The sequence below is a fragment of the Hyla sarda genome, chromosome 2 (assembly GCF_029499605.1).
Source record: "Hyla sarda isolate aHylSar1 chromosome 2, aHylSar1.hap1, whole genome shotgun sequence".
Lineage (NCBI taxonomy): Eukaryota > Metazoa > Chordata > Amphibia > Anura > Hylidae > Hyla > Hyla sarda.
Window position 1 is genome coordinate 73769411 of NC_079190.1, and position 27168 is coordinate 73796578.

The window sequence follows — 27168 nt, forward strand, 5'->3', positions numbered from 1 at the left end:
CATGACAGTTCTTCTTTGGCCATCTGGGGCTCCGCCCACAGGGCTGGGAGCTCTAAGAGGTGCGAAGCATCGTCCTATCAGTGCTGTGGGCGCGATTTTCTTGGGTAGGAGTCGGTTACTGGGTGCTTTGTTCCAGGCACGCCCCTCCCTCCCTATTGGCTGGCTTGTTCGGTCTCTCTGGCTGCACGGAGCTAGTTCTGTTCACTGCAGCTTACAGGGGACTCGGATCTAGGTGAGACAGTGCCTGTCTTCTTTTTTACCCCATTATGTCTGTACCCAGGGCTGTTCCTCCCTCTAATCAGAAACCTGGGAGTTCAGTGACTTACTATACCTGTAAGCACTGTCATACCAAGATGCCTGGCTCCGCTGAGCCCGCTTGCTCTGCCTGCTCCGCTGCTCCCCCAGACCCCCTGGTGCCCCCTGATGCCCTTTCGGTCCCGGTGGGTTCAGCCGCCCCTCCGGCTTGGGTTTCTTCCCTGACCCAGTATATTGCTGACTTGACCCAAGTCTCCCGTTCGGTGGCTGAGGCCTCCTGGGGAAATGGTGTCCGCCTTGAAGGGGTCTTCCCGGCGCAGGACCTCTGAGAAGGCCCGCTCTTCGTCTCCTCGTACTTCACGCTCTCACAAGCATGCTAGGGGTGCCTCGTCGGACTCTTCCATTGAGTCTTCGGATAGACGTGAGCGTTCCCCTCGTGGGTCCCGCCCCCCTATCATCTGGGCACAAACGTCGCTCTTCCAAAGGACGTCCTCTGAGTTGCCACTCTGCCACGCCAGAGCCGCGTACCCGGTCTGGATTGCCCCCCCCCCCCCCCCCCTCCAGTACTGCCTCTACTCACTCACATTCCCCTGGTGAACTAGTGGACGAGGCTTCCGAACCGACATCTGACCCAGAGGACCGCTCAAACTCAATTGCTACGGTGAACTCATTGGTGACAGCCATAAGAGACACCTTTCACTTGGAGGACCCAGGATCTTCGGATGTCAATCCAGGAGTATCCTTTCATCGTACTAAGCCAGCACCTCAAAGGTTCAGCTCTCACACTGACTTTGACGACATTCTGGAATCCACATGGAAACATCCAGACAAGAGATTCCTGGGAGTCAAGGCAATTCAAGAGCGTTATCCATTTGACAAGGACTTTGTGGCTAAGGTGGCTTCCCCTCCCTCAGTGGATCCACCAATCGGAAGTCCTTTTCATTTCGGTACTTTAGGACCTCTGGCTCCACTAAGGGGTCCGGACAGGTGCCCTCGCGGGACAAGAAGGCTCCCTCGTTCCGGGCACGCCCGTCTTTGAAGTCTGACTCTAACCGCTCTGGCCGTTTTGCGCCCAAATCGGGCAACCACAAACAGACTTCTGCATGAAGTGAGGCCTCCACCCGTGGTTTCTTTGCGGGTGGGAGGTCGTCTCTTGTTTTTCCGAGACATCTGGACCTCACACATTCAGGACTCTTGGTCCAACGGTTACCGAATCAAATTCGCCTCCCTTCCGAGGGATCGCTTTTTTCAATCCCGGGCCCTCGGTCTCTTCCCCTGGCGAAGCATTTCCGTGCGGCTCTCCAGTCTCTGCTTCTCCAGGGGGTGATCGTCCCCGTCCCTTCAGGGGAACGTTTTCGGGGTTTCTATTCAAATCTCTTTGTGGTCCCCAAGAAAGACGGTTCTGTACGACCAATCCTAGACCTCAAGCGTCTCAACCGTCATCTTCTCATCTGCCACTTCCGATGGAATCTCGCTGCTCGGTGGTGGCGTCCCTGGAACAGGGGGAGTTCCTTTCATCGGTGGACATCAAAGATGCCTACCTCCATGTGCCTATATTTCCGGGCCATCATCGGTACCTTCGTTTTGCGGTTGCGGAGGGGCACTTTCAATTTGTTACCCTCCCCTTCGGTCTAGCCACAGCTCCTCGGGTCTTTACAAAGATCCTTGCGCCAGTGATGGGCCTGTTACGGTCGAAGGGGATCTTGGTGATACCCTATCTGGATGACCTTCTCATCAAGGCTCCAACCAGAGACCAGACTCTGGAGAATCTGGATGTCACTCTCCACACTCTGACTCTCTTCGGGTGGCTGGTCAACCGGGACAAGTCAGTCCTCCGGCCTACCCAGTCTCTAACCTTTCTGGGGCTTCGATTCGATACGGCCTCTGCCCGAATTTGTCTTCCGCCGGACAAACGTCTGGCGCTTCGGGAGGGGGTCCGCTCCCTGCGGACTCTGGTATTAGTCTCCATCCGCACTTGTATGGAAGTCCGGGGTCGGATTCATTACCGCCCCCTCCAACTGGCAATTCTCTCTCGATCGAACAGATCTCATCTGTCCCTCGATCGTCAGATTGTTCTCCCTCTCAGGGCCCGTCAGTCCCTGCTCTGGTGGCTCCGCTCCCCCCTTCTTCTCCAAGGGCGGTCATTTCTTCCCCTTCACTGGCAGGTTGTTAGGACGGATGCCAGCCTGTCGGGCTGGGGCGGCGTGTTCAGGGATTGGACGGTTCAGGGACTCTGGTCTCCCCAAGAGACCCTTCTTCCGATAAACCTATTGGAATTACGGGCGATTCTTCTTTGTCTTCTTCATTGGGAGCCCCGTCTTCAGTCCTGCCCTGTCCGCATTCAGTCGGACAACGCCACGGCCGTGGCGTACATAAATCGACAGGGCGGCACTCGCAGCTCGGCAGCCATGGGCGAGGTAACCAAAATTCTCGCCTGGGCGAAGAGCAAGGTTCCGGCCATTTCGGCGATCCACATTCCGGGAGTGCTCAACTGGGAAGCGGACTTCCTCAGTTGGACCTCCCCCGACCCCGGTGAGTGGTCTCTTCATCCGTAGGTCTTCACGCAGCTCTGCGACCTCTGGGGCGTTCCGGACGTGGACCTCTTCGCGTTCCGACACAATCGGAAAATCCTTCTGTTTGTGTCCAAGTCCCGGGACACTCAGGCTTTGGCCGTGGACGCCCTAGTGATTCCTTGGGCGGGGTTCGCCCTACCTTATCTGTTTCCTCCTCTTCCACTCCTTCCCAGGGTGCTGAGGAAACTCAAGGCAGAGGACGTCCCCGCCGTTCTGGTCGCTCCAGATTGGCCCCGAAGGTCATGGTACGCCGACGTAGTCAGACTCCTGGACGACGCTCCTCTGCGCCTTCCGCTTCGCCCGGATCTTCTCTCTCAGGGTCCTCTTTGCCACCCCAATTTAAAGTTGCTGCATTTGACAGCGTGGCGGTTGAGACCGCGGTTTTGAGGGCCCACGGGTTCTCTTCCCAAGTCATTCGCACCATGCTCAAGGCTCGTAAGCCCTCCTCTGCAAGAATTTACCACCGTACTTGGCGGTCTTATTTTCGTTGGTGTGAAGCTCAGGACTTCTCCCCTGTGACCTTCTCTGTTCCCAGTCTTCTCTCCTTTTTGCAGTCGGGGTTGGAACTGGGGTTGTCTCTCAGGTTTCGTCCCTTATTGTTCTCTTCCAGCGGCCCCTGGCTTAGTAGCGCACGCTGTTCCTCCTTATCGGTCACCCTCTCCTCCTTGGGACTTGAATTTGGTTCTGAGGGCCCTCCAGGGTGCACCCTTTGAGCCCCTTAGAGAGGTGTCTCTCCGCCTCCTTTCTTGGAACACAAGCTGGACATAGTTTCTTCTACACAAGCTGGACGTAGTTTGGGCTGTTCGGTCTTATATCTCCATCACTTCTTCGTTTCGTCAGTGTGATTCCTTTTTCGTCCTTACAGAAGGTGGTCGCATAGAACAACCTGCTTCCAAGGCCACCATTTCTAGGTGGATTCGGTCCGCCATTTCGGAAGCCTATCGCTGTAAGGGGAAGATTCCTCCTTTCCGGGTTGTGGCTCATTCCACACGTTCTGTTGGGGCATCCTGGGCTCTCCAGAATAGAGCCTCGGCCTCGCAGATTTGCAAGGCGGCTACCTGGTTGTCTTTGCACACTTTCTCGAGGTTTTACCGGGTTCATCGGCTGATGCTAGTCTGGGACGTAATGTGTTGCAGGCGGCAGTGGATCGGCCGTCTGCCTGATTACTTATCTGCCCACCCAAGGGACTGCTTTGGTATGTCCCACGGTCTGTGTCCCCCAATGGAGCCGATAGAGAAAAGGAGATTTTTTAACACTTACCGTAAAATCTCTTTCTCGAAGGATCCATTGGGGGACACAGCTCCCGCCCTTTTTGGGTTTTTCCCTTGGTTCTCTGTCCGAGGGTATGTTCAGTTATGTTTTTTTCTTCTGGTTCTCGGATAGTTTGGGGTTTTTTCCTTGACCTATTGGTCTCCTATTGCTCTGGGACTTAAACTGACTAGCTCAGAGCCTGAAGGTGGGTATATCCTGCTGGGAGGAGCTGACTTTTTTATTACCATAGTGTCACACATAGAGACAGCAAGATACACCCACGGTTTGTGTCCCCCAATGGATCCTTCGAGAGAGAGATTTTACGGTAAGTGTTAAAAAATCTCCTCATTCTGGCTGTAAATTTTGAAACCATGGAAAAAATTGCATCTTTGTTTCCAGTTTCTTAGAAATTGAGTAGTTTTATAAATGTAATATAATTTCAATGCTTTGTTAGTTTCATCATTTTACCAAGGAGGGGGGAAAATGAAACCAATTTACTAGTCCCCCAGATATCTGTGAGAACATTAATGGGAATCAGATAAATGTCCATTTTGGCCAATATGAGAGGTCAGAAATCAACTACTGTAATACCAACAAGATGGAGCCCAGACACAACCTAACTAAATTGAAACCTTTCTCTACAGTGCCCCTAGAGACAGAAATATTCCTCGCTATTCTGTAAAAATGTCATTTTCAGTATTTTAATTGTATTTCAGGACTTGCTTGTCTTCATGGTTTGGATACCATGTTATGAACATATTATATATTTTAATTTTTTTTGTTATTTTTCAGAAACAAAACCCCAAAAAACTGCTTTGGAAAAATTAGAATTTTTTTTCCAGGCCTTCCATCTCTATTTCTGGCTAAACCATGGAGCCTGATAATAATTTGTTTATGTGCTTTTTTTACCAAATTGTCTTTTCTCTTTTCTAGGTGGAGGTTTATATTTTATCTATATATCTTTTCCTATGGAGTGTGGTTTCTCTGGACGGTAAGTAGTCCGTGTGCACATCAATATTGTTCCGTGAACCGGGATGATACGATAAACCAGCATAAATTCACTGCCAAGTTCAAGAAACATACTTTCTAAATGTGTCGGCTGACACAAGGTTTGTGATATCCACACTGTTTTCAGAAATGAAGATCGTGTTTTGACAGTGAATGGAAACTGGCAAGTTTTACTTGGTCTGATAGAATAAACTAAACAATGTGTAATCCTTTTGCCCAGCAGAATAACCTCCTAACTGGAAGCAATATGCAGTATTTTTTCTGTGCACTAACTTACTCGTGCCAAGTTCAAAGTGCAGATACTTCCTGTCTGCTAATTAAACATTAGCAGTATATTCAGTCATGTGCCGCACTTGTATACCACCGGCTGTTAACCCTTCATCAGTCATGGGCAAGTGGGGTGCAGGTATTATTGACTAAGCAAGGGGACTCTCTAAACTTTCTTATACCTGTAGACAATAAGCAGTGTTGTGATTAAAGGTTACAGGCGGTTGTTTGGTTTAGAAAACACATTTTCAAACAATTTTGACTTGAGGGTGCCCTGTTAGGAGCGGGGACCCCCACAATCTCCCTTCTGTAGCTGGCTTTCCTTTAGTGTTGGGTGCAGTGTTTGAGGCTTGTGACGTCATGGCCACGCCCCCTCAATGCAAGCCTATGGGAGGAGGTGTGACGGCCGTCACCCCCCCCCCCCCTCCCATAGACTTGCATTGAGGGGGTGTAGCTGTGACATCACAAGCCTCCACCCCACATAGTAAGTCATCCGGATGTCTGGGGTGCCGCAGCAGAGATCGTGGGGTTCCCAGCGACGGGACCCCCACGATCAGAAATCTTATCCCTTATTCAAAGGATAGGGGATAAGATGTCTAGAGGCAGAGTACCCCCTTAACTTATTCACGTACATACTGTCCTAAAGAGGTACTAACATTGAAAATAATGAATAATTGTTTAATTTTAATTTGCCTTCATAATACAACTGTGGAGGTCATCAACTATTTGGAAGATTAAAGATTAGTGTTTTTTTTTCTTCTCACAGAGCCTCACTTGAGAATTAATTTTGTACTTTTATCTGTGTGTGTGTATGTGTGTGTGTATATATAATGTGTGTGTCAGGTCTATAAATATTGGGACATTGACACAATTATAACATTTATTGCTCTATCCACCACCACAATGGATTTGAAATGAATCGAACAAGATGTGCTTTAACTGCAGATTGTCAGCTTTAATGTGAGGGTATTTACTTCCAAATCAGGTGAACAGTGTAGGAATTACAACAGTTTGCATATGTGCCCCCCTCTTTGGTCCAGATGTGTGTTATTCCCTCATTATCCCAATTACAATGAGCAGGTAAATTTCAAGTGTGCTATTTGCATTTGGAATCTGTTGCTGTCAACTCTCAAGATGAGACCCAAAGAGCTGTCACTATCAGGGAAGCAAGCCATCATTAGGCTGAAAAACAAAAACAAACCCATCAGAGAGAGAGCCAAAACAACTGTTTGGAACATTCTTAAAAAGAAGAAACGAATTGGTGAGCTCAGCAACACAAAAAGACCCGGAAGACCAAGAAAAACAACTGTGGTGCATGAGCGAAGAATTCTTTCCTTGGTGAAGAAAACCCCCTTCACAACAGTTGTCTAGATAAAAAAAACACTTTCCAGGAGGTAGGCGTATGTGTGTCAAAGTCAACAATCTAGAGAAGACTTCACCAGAGTGAATACTGAGGGTTCACCACAAGATGGAAACCATTGGTGAGCCTCAAACAGGAAGGCCAGATTTCGAATTTGCCAAACGACATCTAAAAAAAGCCTTCACAGTTCTGAAACAACATCCTATGGACAGATGAGACAAAGATCAAGTTGTACCAGAGTGATAGGAAGAGAAGAGTATGGAGAAGGAAAGGAACATGATCCTAAGCATACCACCTCATCAGTGAAGTATGGTGGTGGTAGTGTCATGGCATAGTGGGCATGTATGGCTGCCAATGGAACTGCTTCTCTTGTATTTATTGATGATGTGACTTCTGACAAAAGCAGCAGGATGAATTCTGAAGTGTTTCGGGCAATATTATCTACTCCTATTAAGAAAAATGCTTCAGAACTCATTGGACGGCGCTTCACAGTGCAGATGGACAATGACCCAAAGCATACGGCAAAAGCAACCAGAGTTTTTTAAGGGAATGAAGTGGAATGTTATGCAATGGCCAAATCAATCACCTGACCTAAATCCGATTTGAGCATGCATTTCACTTGCTGAAGACAAAACTGAAGGGAAAATGCCCCAAGAACAAGCAGGAACTGAAGACTGTTGCAGTAGAGGCGGCAGAGCATCACCAGGGATGAAACCCACCGATGTCTGGTGATGTCTATGCGTTCCAGACTTCAGGCTGTAATTGACTGCAAAGGATTTGCAACAAAGTATTAAAAAGTGAAAGTTTGATTTATGATTATTATTCTGTCCCATTACTTTTGGTCCCTTAACAAGTGGGAGGCACATATGCAAACTGTTCTACACCGTTCACCTGATTTGGATGTAAATACCCTCAAATTTAAAGCTGACAATCGCAGTTAAAGCACATCTTGTTCGTTTCATTTCAAATCCATTGTGGTGGTGTATAGAGTCAAAAATGTTAGAATTGTGTCTGTCCCAATATTTATGGACCCTTCTGTAATATATGAATATAATTTTCCATTTCTCTTTTTACTTTGCAGACGCCTTGGTTCTGGGATACACGACAATGCTGGTACAACTATCCTTATCAGGTAGAGATGCTGCACGTTCATTTCATAGGTCTTGAACAACAAAAACTGTTTTTGTTATCTTTTAATAGTTGAGACTGCCTAATGGTTAAGTAATTCTGTCCGTTTATTTGTTGCTAAGAGCTGCAGGCAGAGATGGAGCTGGTGGTGGTTGCCAAACTTATAAAATAGCCTAAGGAGGTAGGACCAGGCTGCTTAAAGCAGAAGTGTCACCAGGATTCACCCTCTAAAGCTATGCACAGAATGTAAAACTGTGTAGCACAGTAACACAGCCATACCTTTCTTTTCTTAATCTGTGGCTTTATGATGCTAAAAACTCCTTTATCCACTGTCACGAACAGTCGGAAAGGCGGAATTTCAGTGTGCTCAAAACACAGAATTCTGCCGCAATTTGAAGCCCTATTGAGTTCAATAGGGTTCCACCCGCAATCTTTAAATTTTACGGAAATTCCGCTTTGTGAATGGGACAGCGGAATCCCACTAAACATAATGGACATTAAAATTTGGCAGATTTTCCGGCAGAATTATTCAGCAAAATTCCTCCGTGTAAACATAGCCTAAGTGTGATAGCCGAGCATGCCTCTTCACTTACCCTCACCAGACCCTATTTATTTTTTTACATTTATTTTAGGAGGCACTGAGAAGAAAGGGCAGGTGTTCCAGGCTGTGGCACTTAAGCAGAACAGTTCCACCTCCTTGACACTTGGCTGAGAAATGAACACTATTGCATTACAAAAAAAAAGTTACTACACTTCACAAATTTGCACCGTTTATTTAGTAATAAAAATTGTAAACTCGAACAACGTATACAACTGTATACTTTTGTACCAGGATAGTGTTACAGTAATGGTGAAAAAATGTAACTACAAAAAAACTTTATTCAAGTAACTATTGCAATAAATACATACTCATGTTAAATATGCATTTAGTAGGAAGGCTAAGCGTAATCCAGTAGTAAGACACCAATTAGCAGTGATTATCACACGCCACCATAAATTATTACCTACACGTGTTCAACAGCGGCTACAGCAGCGCCTGCTGCATGGACTCCAGCTCCCCCAGCATCTTATGGGCTCTGCGTTATGTACGTGATGAATCACATGACCTAGCAGCAAATTGATACAAAGACTAAGCCCCTTTTTTGCTTGTCTTGAGTATGGGAAGTAAAAAGGTGATTGTATAAGTTTGACAACCACCATGAGCTTTTAGGGTGCAGTTTATTTTTATACCCGAACAGCGATCCCACAGTGTCTACAGCGCCCACATTCCCTTTCAGATGTTGTTTTAATTATTGCTGTTCTTCCTACAAATTCTCTTTCCTCTTTTACTCCCTACGTTTGTTACAATGGACCATTGTGAAGCCAATGGCATATTGGTGCAGGTTACACAGCAGAAGTCACTTCAAGGGCAGCCTAAAGCAAGGAAAATAGAACCTGTATCTACGTTCACCTTCCTTTTCTATCATCAGTCCTACCAAGATAGCAGTGTGCACAGATCTGTGAACTTATGGGGTCTTCTGTTTCTCTTCCTTTATCTTTTCAACAATTTCGACAGGAAAAAAGAACTGGAGTTGTTTAAAACTAAACTAAATCATAATATAAAAATTGTTTATATTTTTTTTAACTCTCTACTAAGAAGATCAAACCTTCGTAGTGCTCTACTCCAGAAAAAACAGTTCATATACATCCAAAAATTAAAGGTAGCGAGTGGCACTGACCATGGTTGCTCTTCTTAAAGTTTCTTTATAGCTCACAAAAACAAATCCTGCTTGTGTCTTCACAATCAAACAGATGAGGATGCCAGTGTGTACACAGGTGGTGACAGCTGTTATGTGCAAATCTGCCCTCCCACCTAGTGTCACACCTATTATCTAGAAGGGGCGAGCTTAACAGTGTGGTTACAAACAATTGGGGGAGATTTATCAAAACCTGTGCAGAGGAAGAGTGGTGCAGTTGCCCATAGCAACCAATCAGATTGCTTCTTTCATTTTCCACAGGCCTCTTTAGAGGCCTGTGGAAAATGAAAGAAGCAATCTGATTGGTTGCTATGGGCAACTGCACCACTCTTCCTCTGCACAGGTTTTGATAAATCTCCCCCATTGAAACATGCGAAAAGGTAAGCTACTGCAAATTACAAATCAAAAAATTCATTAAAAAATGTCTATTTTATCCAGTGCTCCTCTCTATTTGTAATAAATGTCTGTGGATGCTGACTGGTTTAAAGGAGTACTCCAGTGGAAAACTTTTATTTATTTATTTATTTTTTTTTTTAATCAACTGGTGCCTGAAAGTTAAACAGATTTGTAAATCACTTGTATTAAAAAATGTTAACCCAGTACTTTTCAGCTGCTGTATGCTCTACAGGAAGTTGAGTTGTTCTTTTCAGTCTGACCACAGTGATCTCTGCTGACACCTCTCCTGCTCTGGACAGTTCCTGACATGGGCAGAGGTGTCAGCAGAGAGCACTGTGGTCAGACAGAAAGTCATCAGCTGCTGTATACTACAGAGAAAGTTAAGTACTGGAAGAGTTAAGATTTATTAACCTCTTAAGGACGCAGGCCGTATATGTACGCCCTGCCCCCCCACCCCTCCCCTGCTATGATACGGGGTCACGAGCTGACCCCTGCGTCATAGCGGGTCGGTCCTGGCAGCTATCAACGGCCAGGATAGCCACGTCTAAAATGAAAGAAAATACTTCCCTGAAGCCCAGTCGGGCTGATCGGGACACCACGGTTTTACCGCGCTGATCCTGATCAACTGAGAGGACGCGAGGAGGGTCCCTACCTTTCTCCTCAGTGTCCGATTGGCAATCTATTGCTCCATGCCTGAGATCCAGGCTGTAGCAGCGGAGCGCTGATAACACTGATCAATGCTATGCTATGGCATAGCATTGATCAGTGTCTGCAATCAGAAGATTGCATGTTATAGTCCCCTATGGGGGCTATAAATGTGTAAAAGTAAAAAATGAAAGTTTAATGTGATTTCACCCTTTCCCTAATAATAAAAGCTTTAATCGCCCCCCTTTTCCCATAAAAAATATTAAAACAAAAAAAAAATATAAATATTTGTGTTATCGCCACATGTGTAAATGTCTGAACTATAAAAATATATCGTTAATCAAATGGCGTACAGGTAAAAAAAAATTCAAAGTCCCAAATTGCGTTTTTTTTGGGTCACTTTGTATACCCTAAAAAATGTATAAAAAGAGATCAAAACATCGAAACAAAAATGGTACTGATAAAAACCTTCAGATCACGGCACAAAAAATTAGCCCTCATACCACCCTATATGCGGAAAACTAAAACAGTTATAGTGGTCAAAAGAGGACGTTTTTAAACATACAAATTTCCGTGCAAAAAGTTGTAATTTTTTAACAGTAGTAAAAAAAAATCAAACCTATATAAGTTGGGTATCATTTTAATTGTATGGACCTACAGAATAAATATAAGTTGTCATTTTCACGGATAAGTTAAACTGAAACGGGAGCCCCCAAAAGTTACAAAATGGCATTTTTTTATTCTATTTTATCCCACAAAAAAAAAATTTTGGGGTTTGGCCGTAGACTTTTCTGGTAAAATGACTGATGTAATTACAAAGTAAATTTGGTAGCGCATAAAACAAGCCCTCATATGGGTCTGTAGGTGGAAAACTGAAAGCATTAAAGGGGTACTCCGCCCCTAGACATCTTTTCCCCTATCCAAAGGATAGGGGATAAGATGTCAGATCGCCGCAGTCCCGCTGCTGGGGATCACCGGGATCCCCGCTTCAGCACTGCGCTATCATTACAGCACAGAGCGAGTTCGCTCTGCATGTATTGATGGGCAATACAGGGGCCGGAGCATCGTTATGTCATGGCTCTGCCCCTCGTGACGTCACAGCCCGCCCTTTTCAATACATGTCTATGGGCGGGGGCGTGGAGGTCATCACGCCCCCTGCCATAGACTTGCATTAAGGGGACAGGTTGTGATGTCACGAGGGGCGGAGCCATGACGTCACGCTGCTCCGTCCCCTGTATCGTCCGTCATTACGCACAGAGCGAACTTGCTCTGTGCAGTAATAAAGGGGTGCCGCAGCGGGGATCCTGGGGGTCCCCAGCAGCGGGACCGCAGCGATCTGACATCTTATCCCCTATGCTTTGGATAGGGGATAAGATGTCTAGGGGAAGAGTACCCCTTTTAAGGATTTGTTTTTCCCTCCTCCCCTTTTAAAAATCATAAGGGGTTAATGGATATAATTTACAAATCGGTTTACCTTTTCTGGCACCAGTTGATTTTGAAATTTTTTTTTTTTTCCACTGGAGTACCCCTTTAACTCTTTCTCACCTCATGAAGTTTAGCTTCACTCTTCTGCCTTCATGTTGCATTCTAATGTATTCAATAAGATGTGGCAATTCTTTTCCAGTCCTTATGAACCATATATGTTCTGTGCAGTTGTGGAAGTGTCCGAATTGGTAATGCAACTCGTTCACTGCATACAAGATTCGGAAAACATACATAGTCCATAAGGTCTGTAAAAAGGATCATCACGTCTCATTGAACACATTTTAGAATGCAAGATGGAGACAGTTGAAGGTACTACACTTCAGGGCTAGATGATGGAATAGACATTTTCTTATGAATTTTGTAGTACCTTACCTTTTTGCATGGGGTTATTGTGTTTTTAACTGCGCTATTAAAGGCAAACTTTCATCAGTTTCACCCGCACTAACCTGTTGGAACGGATAGGTAGTGTAGGTCACACTGTTGATAATTATACTTGCCTACCACCAATCCGTTGGTCCGTTATAGTCTTTCTTTTTTCAGGCGGCTGGCTTGGTGCTTGGGCAGAGCTTCAGGAGCACACTAACGTCGCCAAGCCTGCCGCTTGAACAGGACTACGGATCGGGGGAAGTATAGTTGTCAGTGTCACCCGTGCCACCAACAGGTTAGTGGGGGTGAAACTAATGAGTTTCCCTTTTTAAGCAAGCCCCTTAAAGATGACTCCACTATAGGATCTGTATATTAATAGTAACACTACCCTTGGGAAAGAGGTCTGTAGAAGCACAAAACAGCTGTCACCACCTCTGTACACAACTGCATCCTCACCTGTCTGTCTGTAAATTTAAAGCATGATTGTTTTTGTAATAAAGAAATTTGCCATTCTCTTTTTAAAATTTTAAAGAATTACGGTTGCGCAAAGTGAACCTTTTGAATGACTTTAATTCTCAGCATTGGCCTGATTTGTGTTATTAGTTTAGCCAGATTGTGGTTGTCTATAATTGTGATCTGGAAAACAAACCGTTGAATTGTTCATATCTTTTACTTATCACTTTTGCGTAAACACTCACAATGTAGGGAGAAAGAGTAAGTTAAGCGAACCCTAACCTTTAATAGCATACAGATCCCCTTTAGCTGCAGTCACTTGCTGCAAGCATTTCATGTAGTGCATTTAAGTTTCAATTCAGCAATATTTCTGGGATGTTTTGCATGCGCCGCCCCCCACAGTTCATGCCACAGAAATTCAGTAGGGTTAGGAGTCCTTATTTTGACTTTGCCTTTCCATAACAGATCATCATATTTTTCAAAAATTCTTTATTGATTTATGTGCATGCTTTAGGTCGTTTCTGCAGCTTTGAATTTGTTTACTACATAGTCACTAGACTTCAAGGGCCTAAGGCAGCAATGGAGCCACGAACAACGATTCTTTCTCCACCCGATAAGAGGAGGTTTTTGTGTCTATGTGCAGCGTTCCTTTTCCTCCAAACATAGCTCTGTGCTTTTGTGCAAAAAACGTTCTATGATTGTATAAGTTCTATCATTTTTATTCTGTAGGCAGCGGCACATTCTTTTCTGGTGTCCTTCTTGTTCAGTTTTTCTAATAGTGGATTTAACAGCAACCAGGCTTTTTGTGATTTATTTACAATGTTGCAGCTTTTGGAATTCTCTCTCCAGACATAGAGGGAAAAAAAAAAAAAAAAGTTATGGGATGTTGCTTTGCCACAGACTTGGATTGTCCAGAAACGGGTTTGGCAGGAACCTGTTTTTGAACAGAACTGATACTCTCTTCCCCCCCCCCCCCACACACACACACAGTTTTTGGTGCTTGTCTCAGAGGTTTCACCTTTTCTCAGAAAAGATTGACTGAAATCTCTGATCTTTCTATGCTTAGAATTCCAGTGGGTGATCCAAACATGGAGTGACCCTATGCACTGGACTCCTAGGAATAGAAAGATCATGGATTTTATAATGACATACATACAAATTTAAAAAGAAGAGTGATTGAAAAGGCCTTTTATTTTTTTTCTGTGCACTGTGGGTATTTAGGTTAGGTTCATATGACTCTTTCTCTCCCGTCCCGCTCTTCTCCCGTAATTGCTGCATAACTGACCATACCAACATAACCGATTAAAAACTGGTGCAACAGGAGGCCAATTAAAGGGGTACTCCGGTGGAAAACTTGTAATTTTTTTTTTTAATCAGCTGGTGGGTGCCAGAAAGTTACATATTTGTAAATTACTTCTATTAAAAAATAAATAAATCCTTCCAGTACTACTTAGCTGCTGAGGAAATGGTTTTCTTTTTGGAACACAGAGCTCTCTGCTGACATCGAGCACAGTGCTCTCTGCTGACATCTCTGTCCATTTTAGGAACTGTCCAGAGCAGCATGTGTTTGCTATGGGGATTTTTTCCTACTCTGGACAGTTCTTAAAATGGACAGAGATGTCGGCAGAGAGCACTGTGCTCGTGATTCAGCAGAGAGCTCTGTGTTCCAAAAAGAAAATTATTTCCTCTGTAGTATTCAGCAGCTAATAAGTACTGGAAGGATTAAGAAGGATTAATCCAAAGGATAGTGGATAAGATGTTAGATCGCCGCGGTCCCGCTGCTGGGGACCCCGGGTATCACCTCTGCGGCACCCCGCCATCATTACTGCACAGAGAGAGTTCGCTCTGTGCGTAATGACGGGCGATACAGGGGCCGTAGCAGCGTGACGTCATGGCTCCGCCCCTCATGACATCATGGCCCATCCCCTTAACCCCTTAAGGACCCAGGACGTACTAGAACGTCCTGGCACCCTGGGCTTTAAGGACCCAGGACGTACTAGTACGTCCTGGTGTTTCTCCGGTCTCTGCCCATGTCGGCGATCGCCGCAAATCGCAAGGGAAATCGCCCTTGCGATCTGCGGCGATACCGGGCTGATCGGGTCTCTGGGACCCGACCGCCCGGTAATTTCGCATGATCCCGGCTGTCACAGACAGCCAGGACCATGCTAATGTATAGGAGCGAGGTGGCAAACCTGCCACCTCCTCCTATACCCTGCGATCTGTCGGTTAACTAACCGACCAATCGCAGGAGGGGGGGCGGTTACTTCCTCCCGTCCTGCCCGGCCCCTTGAAGTCCGGAGAGGACGGGAGGAAGACCGGAGAACGCGGCGGGGGACGGGGGAGTGCTGGGGACCGGCCCGGTACTTACCTCGTCCCTGAAGACCCGGATCCCGGCGAGGAAGAAGGCGGCGGCGGCGACAGGTGAGTTGATCTTCAGCCGCGGTCGGGCCCTTTACAGCAATGCACGTCGCCGTAAAGCGACATGCATTGCTGTAATGGGACCCTGTAAACTACAACTCCCAGCATGCCCAGACAGCCCTTGGCGTCTGGGCATGCTGGGAGTTGCAGTTTTGCAACATCTGGAGGTCCACAGTTTGGAGACCACTGTGCCCTTCCAGATGTTGCAAAACTACACATCCTCAGCATGCCCTTACTGTCCAGGCATGCTGGGAGTTGTAGTTCTGTAACATCTGGCCCTTCAGATGTTGCAGAACTACAACTCCCAGCATGCCTGGACAGTTTTGGCATACTGGGAGTTGTAGTTTTGCAACATCTGGAGGGCTGCAGCTTGGACACCACTGCACAGTGGTCCCCAAACTGTTCTCCTCCAGCTGTTACGTAACCACTACTCCCAATATGCCCTTCGGCTGCCTGGGCATGCTGGGAGTTGTGGTTTTGCAACAACTGGAGGCACACTGGTTGGGAAACATTGTCTGTTTCCTAACTCAGTGTTTCCCAACCCGTATGCCTCCAGCTGTTGCAAAACTATAACTACCAGCATGCACTGATAGACTGTGCATGCTGGGAGTTGTAGTTTTGCACCAGCTGGAGGTCCCCCCCCCCTGTGAATGTACAGGGTACATTCACATGGGCAGGGGCTTACAGTGAGTATCAGGCTGCAAGTTTGCGATGCAGCAAATTTTGCGCGGCAGCTCAAACTCGTAGCGGGAAACTCGCTGTAACCCCCGCCCGCGTGACTGTCCCCTAAAAACACTACACTACACTACCACAAAATAAAATAAAAAGTAAAAAACACTACATATACACATACCCCTGCACAGCCCCCCTCCACTCCCCAATAAAAATGAAAAACGTCTGGTACGCCACTGTTTCCAAAATGGAGCCTCCAGCTGTTGCAAAACAACAACTCCCAGTATTGCCGGACAGCCGTTGACTGTCCAAGCATGCTGGGAGTTTTGCAACAGCTGGAGGCACCCTGTTTGGGAATCACTGGCGTAGAATACACCTATGTCCACCCCTATGCAAATCCCTAATTCAGGCCTCAAATGCGCATGGCGCTCTCACTTCGGAGCCCTGTCGTATTTCAAGGAAACAGTTTAGGGTCACATATGGGATATCGCCGTACTCGGGAGAAATTGCCTAACAAATTTTGGGGGGCTTTTTCTCCTTTCACCCCTTATGAAAAGGGGAAGTTGGGGTCTACACCAGCATGTTGGTGTAAAAAAAAAATTTTTTACACTAACATGCTGGTGTTGCCCTATACTTTTCATTTTGACAAGAGGTAAAGGGGAAAAAAGCCCCCCAAAATTTGTAATGCAGTTTCTCCTGACTACGGAGATACCACATATGTGGGCGCAAAGTGCTCTGGGGGCGCACAACAAGGCTCAGAAGGGAGAGTGCGCCATGTACATTTGAGGTGAATTGCACAGGGGTGGCTGATTGTTACAGCGGTTTTGACAAACGCAAAAAAAAAAACACATGTGACCCCATTTCGGAAACTACACCCCTCACGGAATGTAATGAGGGGTGCAGTGAGAATTTACCCCCCACTGGTGTCTGACGGATCTTTGGAACAATGGGCTGTGCAAATAAAAAATGTTGTACAGCCCACTGTTCCAAAGATCTGACAGACACCAGTGGGGGGGTAAATGCTCACTGTACCCCTTGTTACATTCCTCAAGGGGTCTAGTTTCCAAAATGGTATGCCATGTGGGGGTTATTTTGCTGTCCTGGCACCATAGGGGCTTCCTAAATGCGACATGCCCCCGAGCAAAATTTGCTCTCAAAAAGCCAAATATGACTCCTTCTCTTCTGAGCATTGTAGTTCGCCCGTAATGCACTTCATGCCAACTTATGGGGTACCTCCATACTCAGAAGAGATGGGGTTACAAATTTTGGGGGGTATTTTCTGCTATTAACCCTTGCAAAAATTTGAAATTTGGGGGGAAACACACATTTTAGTGAAAATTATTATTTTTTTTTTTTTACATATGCAAAAGTCGTGAAACACCTGTGGGGTATTAAGGCTCACTTAATTCCTTGTTACGTTCCTCATGGGGTCTAGTTTCCAAAATGGTATGGCATGTGTTTTTTTTTTTTGCTGTTCTGGCACCATAGGGGCTTCCTAAATGCAACATGCCCCCCAAAAACCATTTCTGAAAAACGTACTCTCCAAAATCCCCTTGTCGCTCCTTCGCTTCTGAGCCCTCTACTGCGCCCGCCGAACACTTTTCATGGACATATGAGGTATGTCCTTACTCGAGAGAAATTGGGCTACAAATACAAGTATAAATTTTCTCCTTTTACCCCTTGCAAAAATTCAAAAATTGGGTCTACAAGAAAATGCAAGTGTAAAAAATGAAGATTGTGAATTTTCTCCTTCACTTTGCTGCTATTCCTGTGAAACACCTAAAGGGTTAAAACGCTGACTGAATGTCATTTTGAATACTTTGGGGGGTGCGATTTTTATAATGGGGTCATTTGTGGGGTATTTCTAATATGAAGACCCTTCAAATCCACTTCAAACCTGAACTGGTCCCTGAAAAATAGTGAGTTTGAAAATTTTGTGAAAAATTGGAAAATTGCTGCTGAACTTTGAAGCCCTCTGGTGTCTTCCAAAAGTAAAAACACGTCAATTTTATGATGCAAACATAAAGTAGACATATTGTATATGTGAATAAAATAAAATAAATATTTGGAATATCCATTTTCCTTACAAGCAGAGAGCTTCAAAGTTAGAAAAATGCGAAATTTTCAAATTTTTCATCAAATTTGGGGATTTTTCACCAAGAAAGGATGCAAGTTACCACAAAATTTTACCACTATGTTAAAGTAGAATATGTCACGAAAAAATAATCTCGGAATCAGATTGATAAGTAAAAGCATTCCAGAGTTATTAATGTTTAAAGTGACAGTGGTCAGATGTTCAAAAAATGGCCGGGTCCTAAGGTGTAAAATGGCTGGGTCCTTAAATGGGCACTGTCATGAAATCTAAAAATTGATATGTTGTAGTACTTAAGTACTACAACATATCTCTAATATACTTTAATTAAAAAAAGTGATTTTAAACAAGTTTAAAATCACTTTTAAATTCGGCCACTAGGGGTCGCCCTCCTAGTGGCCGAATGCATTCTGCAGTGACGTCACTACTGGATTTCGACTCATTTCAGCCTGGCAAATTAGTCGAAATCCAGTCACTGCGGTGCTCGCTCGCGCCTGTCAATCAGACAGGCGGGAGCGAGCACGCTGATAGCTGGGGCTGCGCGCATTGGCCAGCTCCACTGGCCTCGCGCGCGGCCCCGGCCCCGCCCCCCCCCCGCCCCCCCCCCCCTTACCCTGTCCGGAGGCCGTTACCCTGTCCGGAGGCAGCTCATTGATCCTCTGGTAAGTCTTCCTCACTGTAGTAGTGGTGAAACAGCTGGAGGCACCCTGTATAGTGAGCTAAGGGCGGAAGTGCCGGCTCCAGCAGGCATCAGTGACGTGGTGCCTGCTGGGGAAGTCTGCCTGGTAGTGAGCACACTACCAGGCAGACAAAAAGGGATTTTAATATAGTAAAAAAAAAATGTAAAGGGAGGGAGGGGGTTAGGGAGAGATGGGCAATAGGCAGGGACAGAAAGAAAGAAAAAATGGATGGTGGGAGCTACACTTTAAGGGGTTAATGTAAGTCTATGGCAGGGGGCGTGACGACCGCCTTACTCTCTCCCATAGACTTGTATTGACGGGGGCGGGCCGTGACGTAACGATGCTCCGGCCCCTGTATTGCCAGTCATTACGTGCAGAGCGATCTCGCTCTGCGCAGTAATGATAGCGGGGTGCTGCAGCAGCGATCCCCAGGGTCCCCAGCAGCGGGACCGCGGTGATCTAACATCTTATCCACTATCCTTTGGATAGGGGATAAGATGTCTAGGGGCGGAGTACCCCTTTTAAGGACTCAGCCCATTTGGGCCTTAAGGACGCAGACAATAAAATTTTTACGTTTTTGTTTTTTCCTCCTCGCCTTCAAAAAATCATAACTCTTTTTTATATTTTCATCCACAGACTAGTATGAGGGCTTGTTTTTTGCGCGACCAGTTGTCCGTTGTAATGCCATCGCTCAATTTGCCATTAAATGTATGGCGCAACCAAAAATATACTATTTGTGTGGTGAAATTAAAAAGAAAACCGCAATTTTGCTAATTTTGGAAGGTTTTGTTTTCACGCCGTACAATTTATGGTAAAAATGACATTTGTTCTATATTCTACGATTAAAATGATACCCATGATGACATACTTTTCTATTACTGTTGCACTTAAAAAAAAATCGCAAACTTTTTAACCAAATTAGTATGTTTAAAATCCCCCTATTTCGAAGACCTATAACTTTTTCATTTTTCCATATAAGCGGCGGTATGAGGGCTCATTTTTTGCGCCGTGATCTGTACTTTTTATTGATACCATATTTGCTTATATAGAACTTTTAATCAATTTTTTATAAAAAAAATTTTGGGTATAAAATGTTATAAAAAAAGCATCTATTTTGGACTTTTTTTTTTAAGTTCAAGGCGATCACCGTACAGTATCATTAACATTTTATTTTAATAGTTCAGATATTTACGCATGCGGCGATACCAAATATGTATATAAAATATTTTTTTAACACTTTTTGGGGGTGAAATAGGGAAAATGGGACAATTTACGTTTTTATTGGGGGAGGGGGTTTTTCCCTTTTTTTTATTTTTTTTTTATTATTATTTTTTTTACTTTTATACTTTTTTATTTTTACACTTTAACCCCTTAAGGACCCAGGACGTACTAGAACGTCCTGGCACCCTGGGCTTTAAGGACCCAGGACGTACTAGTACGTCCTGGTGTTTCTCCGGTCTCTGCCGCGCCCCGGGCAGAGATCGGAACGGCTGGCCAGCTGAAATCTTTCAGCAGGCTTGCCGTGCATATGCCGAGGGGGGTCCCGGGACCCCCGGATGTCGGCGATCGCCGGAGATCGCTTGCGAATTCACGCAAGCGATTTTCGGCGATTCGGGTCATTCGGGTCACTTGTGACCCGATGACCGCGAAATACAGGGTGATCAGGGGTGTACCATACACCACCAATCACCTGCCGTTGCTGGGGAGCGGTGACAATACTGTCACCGCCCCAGCAACGCTACTATTGGCCAGCGATCGTCTGGCCAATAGTAGCGCGGCAGAGGAGGGGTTAACGGTCCTTCCTGCCGCTGTACCCGCTCGCTGCGTTCAGTCAGCGGGTACAGCAGCGCAGAGAGGACCGTGGATCCCCCCTCAGAGCTCCGGAGCCCCCTCTGGAGCCGTTAGAATAGGGATAGTCTCTTGCAGGGACAGGTAGGTGAAAAAAGTGTCAATAAAAGTTATTAAAAGTAAAAAAAAAAAGATAAAAAAAGTAACCCCCCTCCCCCCCTGACCCCCTAATAGGTCCCCAAGGGTCCTATTAGGGTCTGATCCCTGACCCCGGGCCCTATTAGGGGTTCAGGTAGCTGCGTGCGCCATCCGTTTTTTTTTTTTTGGCGGCAGTTTTTTTTTTTTTTTTTAAATAAAAAAAAAAATCCCCCCTGACCCCCTAATAGGTCCCCCAGGGTCCTATTAGGGTCTGATCCCTTACCCCGGGTCCTATTAGGGGTTCAGGGAGCCGCATTTGCCACCCCTTTTTTTTTTTGGCTGCAGCTTTTTTTTTGTTTCTAATAACGGTGTGTGGTTGTAAATCACACACCGTTATTATATCAAGTTTACACCAAGCACCACATACACACTTCCCCCCCTCCCGCCACTGTCCCCCCCTCCACTGTAGAAAAAAGGCGATGGCCCGCCGGGCATTTTCGGTAGCGGAGGCTTACGCTTTTTTAGCCTCCGACTCCGAATCTGCCAGTGAGGACGATGAAGATCCAACTTTTTTGTGTTCTTCATCGCCCTCCTCATCATCTAGTAGTGATGATGAGCCCCCTGCACGGCGGCGGAGACGCCGCCAGGCGAGGCCACGCACCCCCCATGAGAGTGACCCAGTGGCCGACACTAGCACAAGTGGCAATGCCGCTCGTAATAGGAGTCCGGCCCCCCAGACAAGTGCACCGGAGCCCCCTTCCGATGACCCTGTCTGGAGCCCCCCAGAGGATTATCAGCCACGGATTCCTGAGTTTGTTGGCGACTCAGGAATCCGGATTGACTCGGCTGGCTTCACTGATCTAGACTTTTTTAAGTTTTTTTTCAGTGACAGCCTGGTCAATCTAATGGTGGAGCAAACGAACTTGTACGCCCAGCAGTTCATCGCCCACCACCCCGATTCCTTTTTGGCCAGGTCCAATGAATGGCGTGCCATTGATGCAGCGGAAATGAGGACATTTTGGGGCCTCTCGCTGCATATGGGCCTGGACAAAAAACCAAGTGCTCGTCATTACTGGAGCGGGGACGTCCTATACCAGACCCCGCTTTACAGTATGGCGATGACACGGAAGCGGTACGAGGCGATTCGGAAATGCCTGCATTATGCAGATAATGAGGCATGTCCGCCCCAAGGTGATCCCGCTCATGACCGGCTTTACAAAGTGAGGCCGGTCATCGATCACTTTGGGGCCAAATTTTTGGAGGCCTACGTACCGCTCAGGAACCTCTCGGTAGATGAGTCTCTCATCAGTTTTAAGGGAAGACTCATCTTCCGCCAGTATATTCCCTCGAAGCGGGCGCGGTATGGCGTGAAGCTCTATAAACTCTGCGAGAGTACCTCCGGGTACACTTGCAGGTTTAGAGTGTATGAGGGACGAGATTCCCGTATTGAACCCCCAGATTGTTCCCCCACTCTGGGTGTTAGCGGGAAACTCGTTTGGGACCTTTTGCACCCATTGCTGGATAAGGGTTACCACGTATACGTGGATAACTTTTATACCAGCATCCCTCTCTTCACATCCCTTTCCGCCAGATCCACGTCCGCTTGTGGGACCGTGCGGAAGAACCAGAGAGGCCTCCCTATAAATTTGGTCCAGATGCCTATCCCCAAGGGTGAGTCCCGTGCCCTGACCCATGATAACCTGTTGTTGGTGAAGTATAAGGATAAGAGGGATGTCCTTATACTCACCACTATTCATGGGAACGGCAGCACCCCTGTCCCTGTGCGAGGTACCGTGGGACCGGTCCTCAAGCCCGATTGTATTCTGGACTACAATCGGTATATGGGGGGAGTTGATCTCTCAGATCAAGTCCTCAAGCCATATAACGCCATGCGGAAAACACGGGCATGGTACAAAAAAGTTGCGGTCTACTTGGTACAGGTTGCCATGTACAACGCTTTTGTACTATCCCAGTACGCTGGCAACACAGGGACATTGCTCCAGTACCAAGAAGAAGTCCTAAGGTTCCTGATATTTGCTGACCGGGAAAGATCAGGCCGGACTTCCCAAGGGTCTGGAGTTATAGGCGCCAGGATCGTCCCAGGCCAACACTTTCCAGGTGTGATCCCCAACACAGGAAGGACGGGACGATCCCAGAAAAAATGCAGAGTGTGTCACAGGAAGGGGAGACGGAAGGACACCACGTATCAATGTGACACTTGCCCAGATAATCCGGGCCTCTGCATAGGCTGCTTCAGGGAGTATCACACTTCCATGGAGCCCTAAATTTTCCCTTTTCATTTGAATTTTCCATAATTTGACCAATGTACCAAGTCCAGAGTACATTCCAAAATTTAACCCCCATAAATCACTAAATTGCCCCAAAAAACCTGAGAAAAACAAAAAAAACCTGATAAGACCTCTGGGGGTGTTTTTTTTCAGAAATGGGTCATGGGTCACTGAGTCACTATCATCCAGGACTTTTTATGTTGCCTGAAATGCGCAGCGCTCTCTCTCTACCTGAGCGGGTGCGCATTTGAGGCAACAGATTAGGGACGGCCACACACATCACATTCCCAGAATGATGATTCAGAGCATGGGGTTTGGGGCGGGCATATTTTTTTTTGTTTTGGCTATGCTCTGGGTCATCATTCTGGGAATATATCCTTTTTTAAAATTATGATTTATAATTTTCTGGCCCACTGTACCCCATATTTACAGGCCTCTGTACCCCACCTGTCTACCCCAGCTAAGGCCCGTTGTCCCCCATAATGTTCCCCTATTTTAGGGCTCAGTGCTCCCCCCCATTAATGCTCTTTGAGGGGGGGTCCCACATCCTGGCTCCATATCAAGCTCAAGGTCCCTGACTGCGCTCCCACTCAAGCAAGACCTGCTGTGCACCCGCCATGCCAAATTCATCAAAAAATAAGGTATGTCCTTACTCCAAATAAATGTATTTACAAATTGTGGGGGGTCTTTTCTGCTATTAACCCTTGTAAAAATGTAAAATTTTGGGGAAAACCCACATTTTAGTGAAAAAAACTTAAAAATGTTGACATATGCAAAAGTCGTGAAACCCCTGTGGGGTATTAAGGCTTACTTTACCCCTTGTTACGTTCCTCAAGGGGTCTAGTTTCCAAAATGTGATGCCATGTGTTTTTTTTTTTGCTGTCCTGGCACCATAGGGGCTTCCCAAATGCAACATGTCCCCCACATTTCAGCAAAGTTTGCAAATGTGACTCCTTCTCTTCTGAGCATTGTGGCGCTCCTGCAGTGCACTTGACGTCCACTTATGGGATACCTCCATACTCAGAAGAGATGGGGTTACAAATTTTGGGGGGTATTTTCTACTATTAACCCTTTCAAAAATGTGAAATTTGGGGGGAAACACACATTTTAGTGAAAAAAAAATAAAACATTTTTACATATGGAAAAGTCGTGAAACCCCTGTGGGGTATAAAGGCTCACTTAATTCCTTGTTACGTTCCTCAAGGGGTCTAGTTTCCAAAATGGTATGCCATGTGGGGTTATTTTGCTGTTCTGGCACCATAGAGGCTTCCTAAATGCGACATGCCCCCCTAGCAAAATTTGCTCTCAAAAAGCCAAATATTACTCCTTCTCTTCTGAGCATTGTAATTCGCCCGTAGTGCACTTCAGGGGAACTTATGGGGTACCTCCATACTCAGAAGAGATGGGGTTACAAATTTTAGGGGGTATTTTCTGATATTAACCCTTGCAAAAATGTGAAATTTGGGGGGAAACACACATTTTAGTGAAAAAAAAATAAAAAAAATGTACATATGGAAAAGTCGTGAAACCCCTGTGGGGTATTAAGGCTCACTTAATTCCTTGTTATGTTCCTCAAGGGGTCTAGTTTCCAAAATGGTATGCCATGTGGGTGTTTTTGCTGTTCTGGCACCATAGAGGCTTCCTAAATGCGACATGCCCCCCTAGCAAAATTTGCTCTCAAAAAGCCAAATATTACTCCTTCTCTTCTGAGCATTGTAGTTTGCCCGTAGTGCACTTCAGGGGAACTTATGGGGTACGTCCATACTCAGAAGAGATGGGGTTACAAATTTTGGGCAGTATTTACTGATATTAACCCTTGCAAAAAAGTGAAATTTGGGGGGAAACACACATTTTAGTGAAAAAAAATAAAAAAAATGTACATATGGAAAAGTCGTGAAACCCCTGTGGGGTATTAAGGCTCACTTAATTCCTTGTTATGTTCCTCAAGGGGTCTAGTTTCCAAAATGGTATGCCATGTGGGTGTTTTTGCTGTTCTGGCACCATAGAGGCTTCCTAAATGCGACATGCCCCCCTAGCAAAATTTGCTCTCAAAAAGCCAAATATTACTCCTTCTCTTCTGAGCATTGTAGTTTGCCCGTAGTGCACTTCAGGGGAACTTATGGGGTACCTCCATACTCAGAAGAGATGGGGTTACAAATTTTGGGCAGTATTTACTGCTATTAACCCTTGAAAAAATGTGAAATTTGGGGGGGAAACACACATTTTAGTGAAAAAAAAATAAAAAATGTACATATGGAAAAGTCGTGAAACCCCTGTGGGGTATTAAGGCTCACTTTATTCCTTGTTATGTTCCTCAAGGGGTCTAGTTTTCAAAATGGTATGCCATGTGGGTGTTTTTGCTGTTCTGACACCATAGGGGCTTCCTAAATGCAATATGCCCCCCAAAAACCATTTCAGAAAAACGTACTCTCCAAAATCCCCTTGTCGCTCCTTCGTTCTGAGCCCTCTACTGCGCCCGCCGAACACTTTACATAGACATATGAGGTATGTGCTTACTCGAGAGAAATTGGGCTACAAATATAAGTATGCATTTTCTCCTTTTACCCCTTGTAAAAATTCAAAAATTGGGTCTACAAGAACATGTGAGTGTAAAAAATGAAGATTGTGAATTTTCTCCTTCACTTTGCTGCTATTCCTGTGAAACACCTAAAGGGTTAAAACGCTGACTGAATGTGATTTTGAATACTTTGGGGGGTGCAGTTTTTATAATGGGGTCATTTGTGGGGTATTTCTAAGATGAAGACCCTTCAAATTCACTTCAAACCTGAACTGGTCCCTGAAAAATAGTGAGTTTTGAAATTTTGTGAAAAATTGGAAAATTGCTGCTGAACTTTGAAGCCCTCTGGTGTCTTCCAAAAGTAAAAACTCGTCAATTTTATGATGCAAACATAAAGTAGACATATTGTATATGTGAATAAAATTTTTTTTTATTTTGAATATCCATTTTCCTTACAAGCAGAGAGCTTCAAAGCTAGAAAAATGTAAAATTTTCAAATTTTTCATCAAATTTGGGGATTTTTCACCAAGAAAGGATGCAAGTATCGCCAAAAATTTACCACTGTGTTAAAGTAGAATATGTCACGAAAAAACAATCTCGGAATCAGAATGATAACTAAAAGCATTCCAGAGTTATTAATGTTTAAAGTGACAGTGGTCAGAATTGCAAAAAATGGCCGGGTCCTAAGGTGTAAAATGGCTGGGTCCTTAAGGGGTTAATAGTCCCCATAGGGGACTATTCATAGCAATCTTTCGATTGCTAATCCTGTTCAGTGCTATCGGTCACCACCTGCTCTGGTCTGCGGGAAGGCAGATCAGAGCAGAAGACACCGGGAAGGCAGCGGAGGCAGGTGAGAGGACCTCCGGCTGCCGTGCTGGATGATCGGATCGCCGTGGCAACACTGCAGGCGATGCGATCATCCATTTAAGTGACCGCAATGCTGCAGATGCCGTGATCTGTATTGATCACGGCATCTGAGGGGTTAATGGCGGACATCTGTGGGACCTGCCGCGCATGATCCGGGCATTGCTCCGATGCTTGCGGTTATGCTTAGGACGTAAATGTACGTCATGGTGAGTTAAGTACCAACACACCAGGACGTACATTTACGGCGCTCGTCATTAAGGGGTTAAATGGCATCCCTTTTGCATCAGTTTTCATCTGTTTGTATCTTTTGTTGTCTGTTTTTATTTTTGTCTGGCTACTTTTTTGCTGCTCACACCTCATGCTCAGATGTAATAACTGATGAAAAACGGATTAGAAAATACGGATGCAATCGGATGGCTTTAAAGGCTACAATGTAAAATGTATTATATCCGTTTCTCTTCTTTTTTTTTTTTTTTTTTTTTAAACTTTAAACTGGTAAAAAAAAAATACTGCATGCACAGTCTTTATTAAAAAAAAAAATTTTAAAAAAATAAACGGAATAGAAACCGAACGTGTGCAAAAGGATTGTAAAAAAAAAAAAGTAAAAAATAATAAAAAACCTCATTGATATCAATGGGATCCATTTCAAAAGGCTTGAACGGATTTAAGAATGGGCATGAAATAATGGGGACAGGTGGCCGTGTAAACGAGCCCTTACTCAAGGTCTCACGACGTGAACAATACAGCTCTTGTGAGTTAGTTAGATTGTTTGTCTCCATAAAAT

At 45.4% G+C, this 27168-nt stretch overlaps 1 protein-coding gene across 2 annotated transcripts in view; it reads left to right on the forward strand.

The window, feature by feature from the left end:
- CERS5 (ceramide synthase 5) overlaps window positions 1-27168 on the forward strand; it is a 95131-nt gene that overhangs the window by 44683 nt on the left and 23280 nt on the right. For both annotated transcript variants that reach the window (XM_056562085.1, XM_056562086.1), the window contains exons 4-5: window positions 5013-5070; window positions 7796-7846. In XM_056562085.1, coding sequence (XP_056418060.1) covers window positions 5013-5070; window positions 7796-7846 — 109 coding nt within the window. The remainder of the gene's footprint in view (window positions 1-5012; window positions 5071-7795; window positions 7847-27168) is intronic.